Genomic DNA, 16,743 nt, shown 5'->3' on the forward strand with positions numbered 1-16,743 from the left:
CCCACAGCTCCAAACTGGATTTTAAAGCAAATATAAAGTACAGAAGAAGAGAAGAAACGTTAACTCATAAATTGAGCAAAAGCATAAATATGGGGCGCCTGGGTGGCTCAGTGGGTTAAAGCCTGAGCCTTTGGCTCAGGTCATGATCCCAGGGTCCTGGGATCGAGCCCCGCATCAGGCTCTCTGTTCATCGGGAAGCCTGCCTCCCCCTCCCCCTTCTCTCTGCCTGCCGCTCTACTTGTGATCTCTGTCTGTCAAATAAATAAATAAATCTAAAAAAAAAAAAAAAAAAACATACATACATGTTATAACCCCAACTAGAGTATCTGTTATATACCCAAATACCCAAGTTCTTCCTTTGCTGATCTCTGCCTTTTCTAACGTCTTTTATCTCTTCCACTCTCTTCCCCTTCCTCTCAACCTCCTAACTTCACAAACTGCTGGTATGATTACAAGGGCAAATGCCAAGATCAGAAGGCACGAGTTCCATCTTTCTTTTCCACATCTAAGAAGAGAAAATAAAAAGTACTCTCTTAATATCCTCCCCTCCAGTGTATAGAAAGCCAACCAAAGGTATAACATGTTTTTCTAATCTCATTTAATTTTCTTCTAAAAATGTTAATTGGGGGAGGGGTAAGGAGACTGAGTACAAATACGCAAGTGTAAATACTTCATCTGTTTTATTAGCTCATACTGTGAAATTTTAAAATAATCTATAATTTATATTTTATCAAAGACCAGTGAGATACAAGCTCTAAGAACAGTTACCTCTTGCCATAATGAAGAAAATGTGATTCAAAGAGTTTCAGCCATAAAAAATACAGGGTTGGATTACTGTGAGGTTAATAAATGGCAAAGGTGAGCCTATGCAACTAGCGGGCTTGGGGTCTCTGAGCAACGCAAATCCCTCTGGATCTGGGCTGCAGTTTGGCACCACCTGGTGGCAACTGCCCACCTTAGTGTCAATATCCATGGGGTCATTCTGCATCCAGGGCCTGGCTGAGGCTTCCAGGACAGCAGCCCCAGTTCCAGAAATTTCCTGGTTAGGTGGTATCCATTTTGATGTACATATGGAGTCAGAACAATACGGGAGAGAAGGAAATCTGCTTTCAGTTTCCCTGCTTCCAGTAATGATTCTGTCTGCTGTTTCTCAATTGACCTGCATCAAGCATCCTACAGAAAAAGGGCTAATTTGTCTAAATCTGTATTACTATGCATTTTAAAGGATTTTTTTTTTTTTTAAAGAACAAAAGCTAAAAAATCAGGAAATTCTCAAGTTGATTATAATATCAAAGTTTATGTGGCTATGTGGATTGTTTGGAAGTAATTATGCATGTTATCATAGAAATAATCCCATGAATTTTAAGATTATTAAGTCAGTCAATAAAAGCCTATAAAAGCCCTAACAGAATTGGGTCACAGGACTAAAAGTACTTACTTGTAAAATAGAAATAATAACCCTTATGCCACAGGTCTATCTTATGTCCAAAACTTTCTCTTCAGATTTAGAACCTTATACAATTTTTCTGCTTGCCTATTACACAGAAACTTCAAATAAAGCTAATTTTATCATGGTTTCTTATTAAAGCCTTGTTTTTCTCTAATGTTTTAAAAATGGCATCACCATCCACATTAGCTACCCAATCCAAAAACCTGAGGACAATATCTTCTCATTCCCAACCCAGTCTAGTCACTGAATTCTCCTGCTGGTTCCACCTCCTACACTGGTTTCCAATCTGGCCCATTACTCTCCATCTCTATTGCTACTAACCCAATTTATCATCACTTCTCATTCTGATAACAGAAACAACCTCAAAGAATAGTCTCTATGTCTCTAGCCATATGCTCCACTTCTCTAATCTCTCCACACTGCAGTCACTCTCTCTCTAAAAAAAGGAGAGAGCATGCAAGGCATGATTGTGTGTGTAGGGCAGGGGCAGAGGAACAGTAGAGAGAGAATCTCAAGCAGGTGCCACACCAAGCATGGAGTCTGATGCAGAGCTCGATCATGACCTAAGCCAAGATCAAGAGTCAGATGTTTAATTAACTGAGCCACCCAGGCACCCCTAGCAGTCTCTTTTTTATATAAAATCAAATCATATAACACATATTCTTAAAATCTTTCAGTTGTTTCCCACTGGTCTTACCTAGACAATGGTCCGAATGTATGATCTGTGCCTCTGTTTCCCTTTTTAATCTGTAGAACTCTCTGCCTCTCAGTCTACACTCTAGCCATACTGTATTATTTTCAGTTTGTTCAAAAAGTTTCATATTGTCAGATTAATCTCCAGCTTTTATCCATGCTGGACATTCATTCCCCTAATTCCCTTCCCTCCCCTAACTCAGTCTTACTCTTAGTCATCACGCAGGTCTCAGCATGGGTATTTCTTCTGTCAAGAACTCTTCCCTGGTTCTATATGGTCTCATTTGTGTTTCCTGTCATCTTCTCCATTATCATCATACTTATAATTACTGTTTCTTTATTGTCTTTACTACGTCTATTAGACAATCAACTTTGTGAAGACAGAGGTCACTGCTATATCTATGGCATGTATCTGGCATATGGTGGATCACAATAAATCTTTACTCAGTAAGTGGATATGCTGGGGCGCCTGGGTGGCTCAGTGGGTTATGCCTCTGCCTTCAGCTCAGGTCATTATCCCAGAGTCCTGGGATCGAGCCCCACATCGGGCTCTTTGCTCAACAGGGAGCCTGCTTTCCCCACCCCTGCCTGCCTCTCTGCCTATTTGTGATCTCTGTCTGTCAAATAATACAAAAAAAAAAAAAAATCATTAAAAAAAATAAGTGGATTTGCGGCTTGGAGAGCTCAAATGTAAACTTTTCAAACATCAACCTTAGTATATATAGTAGGCTTATTCCTCTTCTTTTGGTCTGCATTTTGAACCTTAAGAGCAAGTTTCGAAATGAGTACAGGGTCCTAAATTCTTACCTAATACAGGTTGGAGCTAACCAAAATTTTGAAAGATGGAAGAATTTGTCATTCTTTAATCTCTCTTTATGCACATCTCTCTAATCTCCTAATGTCCCTGCTGTCCTAAGCATGAATTCATAAAAATGGTGTACTTCAGTTATGACAGTGAAGTGCAAAATGTAATAGCATATGAATCTTAAAATCATAAGGCTATAGGAAGAATCACATAAAGCCACAAAAGAATATATGCAGCATGATCCCATTTATGTGACACGTGTAATATGAAAAACTAAACTACATTTCTCAGAGTTATATATTTACTGGTAATTTAGATAATAAAAGTATAAGGAAAAGCAAGAAAGTTATTAGCATAAAAATCAGAATAGTAGTTCTCTTTATGAAAGGAAGAAGTTAAGCAGGAAGCTCTCAAGGACATTTCTGTGGTGCTGACACTGACTTCTTAATTTGGATGGTGGTTAAACCGGTATTTAATTTGTAATCATTTATAAATATACAATTAAATATATACTTTTCTCTCTTCCTTAATTGACAGGAGAAAATAAATATACAAATGAATGGAAAGATATTCCATGATCATGGATTAGAAAGACTGGTGATGTATCCATACTACCCAAAGCAATCCAGAGAGTCAATGCAATCCCTATAAAAATTCCAACAGCATTTTTCACAGAACTAGAACAAAAAATCCTAAATTTGTATGGAGCCACAAAAGTCCCTGAATAACCAAAGAAATCTTGAGAAAGAGGAACAGGGCTAAAGGCCTGATTTCAAATTATATTACAAAGCTAAAGTAATTAGAACAGTATCGGCACTGGCATAAAAATAAACACAGATAAATGGAACAGAATGGAAAGCCCAGAAATAAAGGAATCTTTTCAGTAAATGGTGTTGAGAAAACTGGACAGGCATTTTTGCTTTTGTTGCCTATGCTTTTGGTGTCAGATTAAAAAAATGATTGCCAAGACTGATGTTGAGGACCTTACTGCTGATGTTTTCTTCTAGAAGTTTTATGGTTTTAGATCTTACATTCAAGTCTTTATTTTGAGTTAATTTTTAGGTACAGTGTAAGTGGTCTAATTTCATTTTTTTCCATGTGGTTGTCCAGTTATTTAACTTCTCAAAAGTTATTTCATCATTATCATAAAAATCTCTCAATCTGTTTTATTAAAATAACAATTTAACAGTGATTTTTTAAAAAAAGATTTTATTTATTTATTTATTTGACACAGAGAGAGAGATCAGAAGTAGGCAGAGAGGCAGGCAGGGGGCGGGGGGGGAAGCACGCTCCGCACTGAGCAGAGAGCCTGATGCGGAGCTCGATCCCAGGACCCTGAGATCATGATCCGAGCCGAAGGCAGCAACTTAACCCACTGAGCCACCCAGGCGCCCCTAACAGTAATTAAAAAAAAGTGATCTTTGTTGGTTTTCTACCCAAAGGATAATTCTGCACATGTAGTTATTACATATTTTCCTCAGTAGAGACCAACTACATTAGTAGAGATTCCCCACCCCTAAAACTGAGGGGCAGAACTCTCAGACTTTTTGCTATTGTACTTCTAATAGAATAACATGTTACAGTGATAATTATAGAATTAAGTCTGATTTAAAGTCTTGCTTGATGACAAACTTCAAAATTTTATATACTCAAATCTGTGCTGACAAACTATAATTTCAAAATAATAAATTTCAAAATAATTTTCCCCCTAAAATATAAATTTTCAAAAGTCATATGAAGCATGATAGTATATAAAAATAGATGCTATCGAAATAAGTAGTATTTATTTGCCCCTAATACTACTGGTCACCAACTAAGGAAACCTAATATATACTAATCTTTTTTTTTTTTTTAAATAGATTTTATTTATTTATTTGACACAGAGAGAGAGATCACAAGTAGGCAGAGAAGCAGGCAGAGAGAGAAGGGGAAGCAGGCGCCCTGCTGAGCAGAGAGCCTGATGCTGGGCTAGATCCCAGGACCCTGAGACCATGACCTGAACCGAAGGCAGAGGCTTAATCCACTGAGCCACCCAGGCACCCCAATATGTACTAATCTAAAAGTGATTAAAATGAATAAAATTGATCATTTTCATGATTATCTAATATAACACCTGTCAGGGACAGCAGATAAATGAGGTATATGTAATACTTCAATATTATTATTCTAGTTTTAAAAAAATTTCTTGGAGAAATCATTTATATGTTTTGGGAAGAACTACTGATATATCTTACTTCCTTTTTTTTCTTTTTTTAATAAAGATTTTATTTATTTATTTGACAGACAGAGATCACAAGTAGGCAGAGAGGCAGGCAGGCAGAGAGAGAGAGAGGAGGAAGCAGGCTCCCTGCTGAACCCGATGCAGGGCTCGATCCCAGGACCCTGGGATCATGACCTGAGCCGCAGAGGCTTTAACCCACTGAGCCACCCAGGCGCCCCTCATCTCTGTTTTCAATCTGAACTGCCATAAAGGCAAAAAGAAAAGTTACCAGGGTAATAAAGAGATCATGGGAATACCAGAGTGAAAAGGCTTAACTTAAGGTCTGATGAACCTTGTTCTGAGCTAGTTACCAAAGATCTTAGAACTTTAATGTTTCATTATATTTTGATTTAGATTTGACAAATTTTCTTTAATGAATTAAAGAAGAGAGTGTCATAGAAGTACTTTAATTTCAATAAAATACACTTTCAAACAAAGAGAAATAAATTTCCTACTTTTACCTACAAGTTTCCTTTTTTTTAAATACCTGTTTTCCCGTTCATACATTTCCCGAGAGGCACTTCGAAGTTGATCAATTTCTTGATTAGTTTTCAACCTGATTTGTTCCAATTCATTATGTAGCTTATTTTCATATTCTGTTTTATAATGATCTCTGCAAGGAGTCAAAAGTAATATCCATGAATTTTGCTTTTGTTTGCCCTTCATGTAAGATTTATTATCTTATGTTGAATATTCAATATATTCAATGTTATTTGAAAAACATAGCTGTTAAATATATTGCCCAAAAGGCTTAATTAAGGCTTAATTACTATATAAAATGTTAATTAATGTTGAATAACCATGAATTTTCAAAAATATTTTACTAGTCTTTAATGCATATGACCAGAGACTTGAAAACTGATGCATATGGAATGCCCACCATTTAAAAATAATGTGGTGTGTTATATGTTGAGATACAAATAAAATTAAAAACAAAAGCAAAATGACTCTAATAGACTCCTTATAAAATCTTTCCTTCTAAGCACAATGACCATAACCACTGCAATCTCTTAGCAAAGTCACAAAATATTAGCAGGAGCACAAACTGATGAAAAATGCCATAGCCTAGGGAAAAAGTTACGAATGTGTGAAGGGTTAAAGGATAACATTTTAAATTTTAGTTTCTGACGTGCTGATAAAAATGAGTATCTCAAGGATTATAAGGGGTATTGGTATAAAAGAACTCTAATAGCTTAAGCACCTAGTCGAAGAGAGAAGACAGGACTGAAATGCAGGAGTCTCATTTCAGAGCTTGTATGCAGCGCCGTCTCCTCATTCTTCTCTTAATGTTTTACACAGTCAGGAAAAGGTCAGCTTAGCTAGGCTCCGCACAATCAGGTTTTTTCAAAAAGATACTTCTATAGAGATACTTATGTGCTTTCTTTCAAAATATATTTGTATAGAGACCTTAGTTGTAGGGAATTAAAAAGATTACGTCATAAGAAAACACAGTAGTTATAGCATTTATATGCTGACCTAAAAGGAATAGGCTTTTCATTATTGGGAAAAAAACCCACTTTGTCTTAAGAAAAAAATCAACTAGGATAAGAATATACTACAAGGAAACAAAATGAACTATTACCTTAATATTATAGTCCTATTAAAAAAAAATACAGTCCTATTTACCTTTAAAAAAACCTGTTTTTCCCTCAAAGAAGCTGGTGTTAATTTATACCTAATTTATATCTTATATCTTTATGTGAAAAATAACATAAATCTTGCCTGGATGTTACATATTTTTCATACATCTCTTCTCTAGCCTTTTTGGCTTCTTCAAGTTGAACCTGAAGTCTTTCAAGGCGACCTTCTTCATGGGCACAGCGAACACTAAGCTCCATGTTTTGGCGATTGAGATAGTCTTTATCTTTTTGCAGCAAAGTAACAGTCTGCTGTAAGGTGGTTACCTACGTAGGTACAGAGATAGACAGTGTCCAAGGCAACTTCCTCTGACTCTTCAAGGTTTACTGTATTATTTTCTTTCACTTGGGCTCTTACTTAGCACATAAAACGGGCTCATTCTTATTTTGCAATTTTCCATCCAAACCCCTACTCAAGTCCCTTTTTTTGTTAACTACATCAAAAAGGAAAACTGTTCCTCCCACAATTCTGCCCTGGACTATGTCCACAATCATTGTAGATAAAATACATGTGACTCCATAAGCTTACCTCTTTTGATAATTCACTTCTTTCTTTAGCTTGAGTTATGTGAGAGGCTTCAAGTATTTCATGTTTTCTCCGTAACTCAATTACTTCCTGTTCAAGTGCATCACGCTCACTATAAAATTCAAATATACTTGTTTATTTTTACTAAAATAAAATTCAAATACATATATATTTTATATCCCATTTTATTTTTTTATATCCAATTTTACAATGAACATTTAAAATGCACTGACTATGTTTCAGGAAACTTAACAGAGATAACCAGCAGTGGGGCTTTAGTGTCATTCTACGAACAATAAAGCATCTGCTTTTCAAATTTAGGAGACTCTCTGTTCAAGATTGTTCAGCTACATAAATATAAATTTATTATCTTTAAAAAATAAGTATGTAAACTACATTGGCCAGTAAAATACTTAATAAAACCTTCCAAGGTACACTCTGGTATCTTTTCACTAATCATCATCAATCTTATCTTGAAGCCAAAACTTTTAAAGAATTTATATATGGCTCTAGGCTTTCAGTTAGCGTCAAAAAGCCCTTAACTCATCACTCAGATTGCACAGCAGATACACAAGGAGGCATTCTTGTGACTATTTCATTCACAAATTGTTTATGATTACCCAGAGATTCTAGTTTCCATTTGCAGATAAGCTCTTAAACCCAAAACAGTGAAACCAAGAATTGGAACAAACCTACAACAGGTATCTTAAAAAGTGATCAGAGAAATAGACGTACTAACTAAATTTATCCTGTCCAGTCAGAATCAGTTTCTTTTTCTTGGTACTTTATGTCATCTACCTGCCTGATGTTTCCATGCTGATGGCTGTTAAGAATTGTTTATCTTTTAGTTAGATTTTCAGTAACTGGTTTAGAAAAATGTTTTTCTTCTGGTTAACAAAGTTATGTTTATTGAAGAAATGTGAGCAAAGCACAAATTATAAAATAACAATCACCCATAAACCCTCTAACTAAAGATGACTGACAGTAACAATATTTTGGTACATATTACTTTAAGTGTTTTGTGTGTTTATATGTAAATGTTTGTATTCTCAAATGGTAATAATCATGCAACTTTTGCTATGATTTTTCTTATGTAAAAAGAAATCCATATAAAGCACGATATAGCAAAACATTCATGATCTTGTTATCCACAGTTGACAAGAGTTAACACTGGTCTATATTTACATTAAAGTTTTATTTTGCTTTTTAAAAAGATAAGACACTACAGGTAAACTTAAAGTTGCCAATATTTTCCTTACTGTTCCTGTATCATCCTCTAGGTATAACGATGAATTTAGTGTTTCCATATTGCTTTTTAAAATATTTTATTCACCAAGTCTTAACATTTTGTCATATTTACTTTAATATTTAGTAAATAAGACAGTGTCATATTTGTTCCTTCCCTCTCTGTTGTTCATATAGATGAATGAATATATACACACACACATACACACACACGTGCAGTTTTTCTCCTTAATTATTTAAGAGATATATACAGACATTAAGTCCCTTTATCCCTAAATAGTTCGGTGTGAATTTTCTAAGATTAAAGGTATTCTCTTACATAATCACAGTACTATTAGCCCTAATACAGTATCTAACATATAATTCATTTTCCAATTTTGTCAATTGTTCCAGTTGTCATTTTTCCCACCCGGTTTAGGATCCAATGTATTATCATGCATTGCATTTCGATATCATGTATCTTTAGCCTTCTTTAACTCAGAGCGCTTCCTTAGTCCACGCTGTAAAAGATATAGAAAGGCTATTTGTGGGGCGGCGGGGGGAGGGGGAGTCTCTTTGTAGAGTACTGGCCAACTCTTTTATGGAATGTCACTCAATTTTCATTTGTCTGATGTCTTCTTGTAATTGGATTGAGGTTAAGCATTCGGGGCAGAGATATCAAGTGATAATGTGTCCTTAGTACGTCCCATAAAGTAGTATATAAAGTCTCAGTACACAAAAAGGCACATAATGTCACTGTCTCCCATGACTGGTGAAAATAACCCTGGTCACCTGGTTAAGCTGATATCTCCAAAAATTCAAATACAAAAGTACCTTTTTGCCCTTCACAATTAGAAAGTAATCTATGGGAAACATACTTTGAGACTATATAAGTATGTTGTTCCCTAATATCCTTTTATCCAATGGTTTTAGCTTCCATCAATAATTATGAATCAAATAATATTAAAAGGTTATAAAAGGGTAACTGTATTATGCATATATATTTATTGGTTGGCATTCTTCAGTAAAAATCCTCTTTATTATTAGCATGCATTCAGAGTTCTCATTCTAGTCAACAGATTATAACTCGTTATTATTAATATTCATTTTGATAATCAAATTGTACCATATTTGGACAGTTGGAATCCCCTTCAACCAGCTACTATGGCACTGAATTAGAATTAGAGGTAACAGTATGATCTTACCCATAGTGTGTTAAGCCATCATTCCTATTCTCTCTCCATTATCTCTCTTTACTGAAAGGGCCTAGAAACGATGACCAATGTATCAATTACCAGCATCCAAATATTAATTTCTAAATAGTATTCCCCACTAAAAGGGAGCAGGACTCACTAGAGAAGGGGCTAAGCAATGAAAATAGAAAATAAACCTGAGAAAATTATGTAAGCAGAAATTAATGAACTGCTTAAAAAAAGATGGACACATCTTTCTAAAATAAAAAAAAATTTTAAAGTTGGACACACTTTTTTTTTAAAGTATAACATGTCTGACTTATTCATATAGATACAATTCAGATCTAATTTAATGATTTTAACTGCCACATTGAATTACTCTGTAGAAATAAATTCTAACTGATTTCCCATTCCGCTGTTGAAAAGCATCTGAAATCTTTCTAATAATGGTATGATTAACGTCCACATACCTGTTTCCTTTTTGCACATTTATAAGACTTTATTAGGGATGTAAAAGTGATTCCCCCCCCAACCATTTATCTTATATGTTAGTAACCAGAACATTTCTTAAAACTATTCTATTGAGTGAGCCAAAGGTTGGGTCTGAGCCCTCTTGCTTATTTGTTTTTCTGTTCTGTATCTAGCACATAAAGTTGTTTATCATGTTTTTGATTAGGGCTATGTTTTTCCTTCCAAGGTTTTTATTATAGAAAATAAAACATATATATAAATAGAGATGATATACTGAACCCTTTGTTCTCATCACCCAGCTTTAATAACTACCAACTCATGACTCATCTTGGTTCATTTATCCTTCATTCATGGCCATGCTGGTTATTCTGATGATTAGGCTTTTTAGTTTTCTCTTTTCAAGTTTTAGCTATTATTGCTACAGATTTATAGTGGTAGAGAGGACATCAAAACACCAATTCAAAACATTATCTTACTATCCCAGTCTACTTTTGAAATGATTCTTTTGAAATCTAGCTTTATTTAAGAGCCACGGATTTCAAGCTCCAATAATTACCATAGTTTGACATTAATACATGCAAAATAACATACACTGCATGTCAGTCATGCTGCAGTAGAAGAACCAATCTGCTTCTTGAAATTTACTTATGTTGTTATGTAATTTTGAAAATGCCCATTCATTTAATATATATTCATTAAGTGACTACTATATTTCAAGAATTATTTCAGGTGCAGGTAGAGACAGCAGTGAACAATTAGGACAATGTCCTATCTATAAATACTTTCATAAACATTCCTTTATTTGATTTTTTTTTGTTTGTTTTTATAGAACATTTATTGGTATCAGCGCCCTCTCATGGCTGACAAAATTTTGGCTCAGGATAGTAAGAGCTGTAGAGTCAAGCAGTGCCTTGACAAACAAGAGAAAAGTAATGTACAAACAAGAGAAAAGTATATTCCAGTAAAAGGAAAATTCTTTGCAATAGCTACTTAGTAGCCATGGGAAACCTTCTCAGAAATTTTTTTTTTTCTTTTTTTTTTTTTTTTAAGATTTTATTTATTTATTTGACAGACAGAGATCACAAGTAGGCAGAGAGGCAGGCAGAGAGAGAAGAGGAAGCAGGTTCCCTGCTGAGCAGAGAGCCCGATGTGGGGATTGATCCCAACACCCTGGGATCATGACCTGAGCCAAAGGCAGAGGCTTTAACCCACTGAGCCACCCAGGAGCCCCTGTGTGTACACTCTTTGTCAGAAAGGAATAGCTAAAAAATACTTGAGATAAAATAAGTATTTAAATTGATTCCATAAAACAAAAATAATCACCAAGTGTGATGTAAAAAATATTTACACTCATGGGACTTTATTGGGTTTCTATCTTCTAAGATATTACATTTTAAAAGACAGCAGCAACTTCCAAATAAAATAAAAGCCGATATAAAAATACAATCTAAACACAACAAACTGCCAAAGCCACATGCTTTTTGTGCAATGCAGTTTAAGGTATATGTCAAGAGAATGAAAAGACAAGCCATACACTGGGAGAAAGTATTTGCTAAAGACATATCTGATAAGGACTGTTATCCAAAATATACAAAGAATCTTATAACTCAACAATAAGAAAACAAATAACCCAATTAAAAATGGACCAAAGACTTAACAGACCCTGACCAAAGAAGATATACAAACTGAAAATAAACACATAAAAGATGTTCCACATCATGTCATCAGAAAAATGCAAATTAAAAAAAAGAATGAGATATCCCCACACACCTATCAGAATGGCCAAAATCCAGAGTGCCAAATACTGGCAAAGACATGGAACAAAAGGAATTCTCAATCATTGTCGGTGGAAATACAAAATGGTATAGCTACTTTGGGACAGAAAGTTTGGTGGCTTCCTACAAAACTAAAAATACTCTTATCATAAACAATCGTGCTCCTTAGTATTTACCCGAAGGAGTTAAAAACTTATGTCCAACAAAAATCTGCACATGGATGTTTTCAGCAGCCTTACACAGAATTACCAAAACTTGAAAGCAACCAAGATGTCCTTCATCAGGTGAATGGATACATGAATGGTGGTACACCAAGACAATGAAATAGTATTCAGCAACAGAAAGAAATGAGCTATCAAGCCATGAAAAGACATAAAGAAAGCTTAAATGTACATCGCTAAGTCAAAGACACCAATCTTAAAAAGGTCCCATACTGTGTGATTCCAACTATATGACATTCTGGAAAAGTTAAAACTACAGACACAGAAAAGAATAAGACACAAAGTGAAATGAATGATGTCATCAGAGGACTTTGATGCATGTGAACAAGGAGAACTACAGCAGCCATCTTCACAGCTTACCTTTTGACTCTATCATAGTTTTCTTGACGGTAATCCCCTTGCTGAACTAACTGTTTTGTGTCTGCTAATTCTAAAGCCAAACGTTGACATCTAATTTGAAGGTTGGAGTAATTTCTTCGATCTTCCTCATAAGTCTAAAATCAAAACAATAATAAACATTTCAAGCTAAACAAAGTTGAACAAATTTTTTATTGTGTTCTTCTGTTATGCTGTGAATATCCTTGTAATTAAAAAACAAACAAAACAAAACTTCAACTCTTTTGGGTAGTAATTTTCCCTACTCCAAGACAGATGATCTTAAACTGACAGTAGTTTGTAAGTTTATTTGTTTAAAACTTGAGCTCTGTTTTTCATAGAAAAAATAGGGCAACTATGCTTTGGTTACTAGAATGACACATAAAATGACTATCAATGTTAAACAGCTTTTTTGTTTGAGAAACTATTAGATGCTAAAGACACAGAGATGAACAAAACACAGCCCCTGTTCTTGAGGAATTCACAACTTAGAGATGAAGGGCCATCTGAATATCAAATATCCACAGTGACAAAATAGTTACTGAAGAGATTAATCATGCAGTTTCAGTTATGGTATTCAGCATAAATAAATGAATAAATAAATAAAGGAATTTTGTGGCACTTGGAACATATTTCTCCACTGATCTTCTTTCTACTCACCAGACCAATAGAAAGGAATTACAGAGATAATGGGCGGGGGGGTGGTGTAGAAGGGAAAACTGTCAAAAACCACAACCTAGCTTGGCTTACCACAAACCTCATTTCTCACCATTTCTCATATTCACATACACCCTGCAACCCTAAACAAGATCTAAAGTTCTTGAACATACCATACATACTTCCTCTATCTTGTTCTCACTGCCTGAATAGCTGTGTATTATCGGAATATTTGCTTACCATCAGATTAGTTTTCTATATACCTCACGAGAGTCTAAACATATTAAGGACAGGGACTTTGTCTTATTCACCATTGGATCTCTATCACTTTGCGGAGTACTTGGTATACATAGGAAGAGTCAAATAAATGCTTTTGCATAAATTAAGGAGTAAGTAAATATGGAAATAGGAAAAACAGGACACAGGGACAGAGTTCCTCTTATTTTTGCCTTTTGAACTCATCAGATTTTGCAAGCAACTGTCAACTTCACCCTCAGAACCTGTCATGTTAAATACATCTTGTTCCAAGTCGTTCATTCTTTAGTAACAGACCAGGTAAGTGTGGCCACACTCATTCCACAGATACTGACTGAATTATTTCTAAGTGACTGGCCCTGGATTAGAAACTATAGATACAAACATGAGTAAGATACTGATTTTGTCCTTTTTATTTTTTATTATTTATTTATTTATTTTAAAAAATATTTTACTTATTTATTTGTTAGAGAGAGAGAGAGAGAGCAAGCACAGGCAGGCAGAGTGGCAGCAGAGGCAGAGGGGGAAACAGGCTCCCTGCCGAGCAAGGAGCCTGATGCGGGACTCCATCCCAGGACACTGGGATCATGACCTGACCGAAGGCAGCTGCTCAACTGAGCCACCCAGGCATCCTGATTTTGTCCTTTTTAAACTATTAAACATAACTTTGAAATGTTAGCTCCCAAATTTCTATCCAAGGGTTGTTTGAGAAATGCAATTATGGAAAAACTATACATATTACACACACACACACACACACATACGCAGATACAGTGTGTCTTGTTTTGGTATAATGTTATGCTCTCCTACTGAGAAGTTCCTCCTAAGAATGCAATGTTACTATGGTATTTATTATAGGATCATAACAGGATACTCTAGCATCTCCCTAAAGGATCATCATATATATCATTTCAGGCCTAAGTCCCAGAAGACCTCCCCTAAAAAATGCTTTACCCTTCTAAATACTACTAATCAAGAGCAGATTTGGAACAGTGTACAGTGTTATAGTTAGGAAGGCAAGCTCCAGAATTCAATGGTCTAGAATTAAATTGTCTGCAGTAAGACTTTGGGCAGGTTTACCTCTCAGTATTCAGTACTCATCTACCTCACAGTGTTGACTGTATCAAGTAATATCTGTAAAGTGCATATAAAAAATGCCTAAGACATTGTAAATAATCATTAACTGTAAATTAGTGTCATAATACTTCTTCTTTACTTTGGCTTCTTGAGAGATTAGAGGCAAATTGATAGATCAACTTTAATAACTGCATAAAGACCAAGACAGAATCCTGAGGAATATAAATATTTAAAGCGTGGCCACAGGACAAAGTGCATAAGGCACCGGAGGGAGCACTCACAGAAACAAGGGTAAGCAGTGGGTGTGTCAGAAACAACTGCTGAAGAGAGTGCGCTGGGCAGACTAAGTAGTCCGTGGTATTGAGTACCATTGAGAAAAAAACCTAGTAAACAAATGCATTAAGTATTCAGGGATAGGGACAGAAAAGACTGCCACAGACCGAAACAAATATATCTGAATACTCGTCTAAGCATGTTCTTGTTTTGTGCTGTTTTTTATGCATTCTCTCCCTTAATACTTACTCTTATGACTGGGTATAAATGTTACCCACATTTTTACAGAGGAGGAAACTGAGGCTTAGAGACAGATGGCAGAAGTTTCAAAGCTCATCAACATTAGCGTAAGGACTCTGATCAAACTTTTGTCAAACATCAAACCTGCAGGCAAATGTAAGAGTGAGAAAGGATAGTAGCTAGAAAAGAAAATAGGGATAAATGAAGGTTTTAAAATACAGGACAAGCTTGAAAATGTTCAAATGTTGGTGGGGAAGAAAGACTAGCAAAAGAGGGATGGACACCAGAGAAAACAGGCATATTCTGGCAGGGAAAGCCCTATAAAGGCCACAGGGAACAGGATCCAGAGCTCGAATGTGGAGATTAGTCTTGGGTCACCAGACACGTTCATTGTGGCAGGCTTTTCTCCAGCTGATAGAGTTATACTAAAAACTTAAATTTGATGTCCTTAGATAGCTCTGATGAATTTGTTACAAGCCACAGAATTACTCCTTACCCTACTGCTTCATATGTTTATATATTATCCACTTGATTTCTAAAGGAATGTGTTTTTTCCATTCCTTGAAAGCAAGACTCCTCCTGCTATGAACAGTAAGAACAAATAAACAAAACAGAGTGAGTGCAGATGTAAATAAGTTTGTATGTTTCGTGGCAGGAATTGTGGGGTTCTCATTTGAGGTTTCCAATATCTCTGTGAAATGAAATACCAACTCATTTCCTAAGAGTAGAAGGCTAGAGACATGGAGTGGAGAATGTCTAAAACAACTGTGTAAAAAATGAGAGGACCAGAAAAAATAGAATTACAGCATAACTGTGTGGGTCCATTTGAGGTTGGTTAACAATAAACTTGTACAGTTGTTACTGCCTATGTGATTTTTTTTTTTTTTTTTATATCCAGTAGTGCTTAGAAAATGCCGAGTTAAGATTTTGTCCTGTGGGTTTGATAAAAAGACAGTTGGGAAGAATTAAGAGAATCTTGGCAAGAGAAATGTTTAAGACTGATACCATGATGAAGATGCAAAAATATAAATTTAGGAAGGGATTGATAAAGAAATTATATGAATTGGAAATTCTGTTGAGGCAAAAAAATAAATTTAGGAAGGGATTGATAAATTATATGAATCCGAAGCAGAGGATTAAGAAACATGAAATAGAGGAAGTAGTATGTTCAGTGATCAACCCGAACTGATAACTGCAGAAGTAATGAGTTCTGGGTGACAAGGAACAGAATGTGGGCTATGAGAGTGAGTGCTAAAGTGGAAAAGAGTTAATCACTAAAGATGAGAAAATTAATAAAATGTCAAGGCCAAGGTTATGGATAAATCACAGAAGTAACCCAGGCAGGAGCAAGGTTTTCACTAAAAAGGAAGAATCTCCTTAATGGTTTGCAAATGAGGAAAGTTACGAGGTGTGGTGCTCAGATAACATGGTGGCCAAAGAAGCAAGGGTTTTTGTGAGAGTGGAAATGCTAAGATCTAAAATCTGAAGCTCTAGAGAACATCAGCAACTGGCCCTGAAATATATACGGAGCAAAGACTCCTGGTCCAGAGAGCAATTCCATGGGTGCAATAAAAAACTTTGTTTAAATATAAATACCATATGACCAAGAAT

At 35.4% G+C, this 16,743-nt stretch overlaps 1 protein-coding gene across 7 annotated transcripts in view; it reads right to left on the reverse strand.

The window, feature by feature from the left end:
- The window catches only part of PIBF1 (progesterone immunomodulatory binding factor 1), a 197,868-nt gene that overhangs the window by 144,913 nt on the left and 36,212 nt on the right, over nt 1-16,743 (reverse strand). For all 7 annotated transcript variants that reach the window (XR_004279083.1, XM_032314449.1, XM_032314445.1 and 4 more), the window contains 4 exons: nt 12,616-12,749; nt 7,375-7,483; nt 6,931-7,112; nt 5,696-5,821 (listed from right to left, as the gene is read on the reverse strand). Coding sequence is in view for 6 of the 7 variants with exons in the window: in XM_032314449.1 (XP_032170340.1) it covers nt 5,696-5,821; nt 6,931-7,112; nt 7,375-7,483; nt 12,616-12,749 (551 nt within the window). In the remaining variant the exon portion in view is untranslated. The remainder of the gene's footprint in view (nt 1-5,695; nt 5,822-6,930; nt 7,113-7,374; nt 7,484-12,615; nt 12,750-16,743) is intronic.

The sequence above is a fragment of the Mustela erminea genome, chromosome 15, assembly GCF_009829155.1.
Source record: "Mustela erminea isolate mMusErm1 chromosome 15, mMusErm1.Pri, whole genome shotgun sequence".
NCBI lineage: Eukaryota > Metazoa > Chordata > Mammalia > Carnivora > Mustelidae > Mustela > Mustela erminea.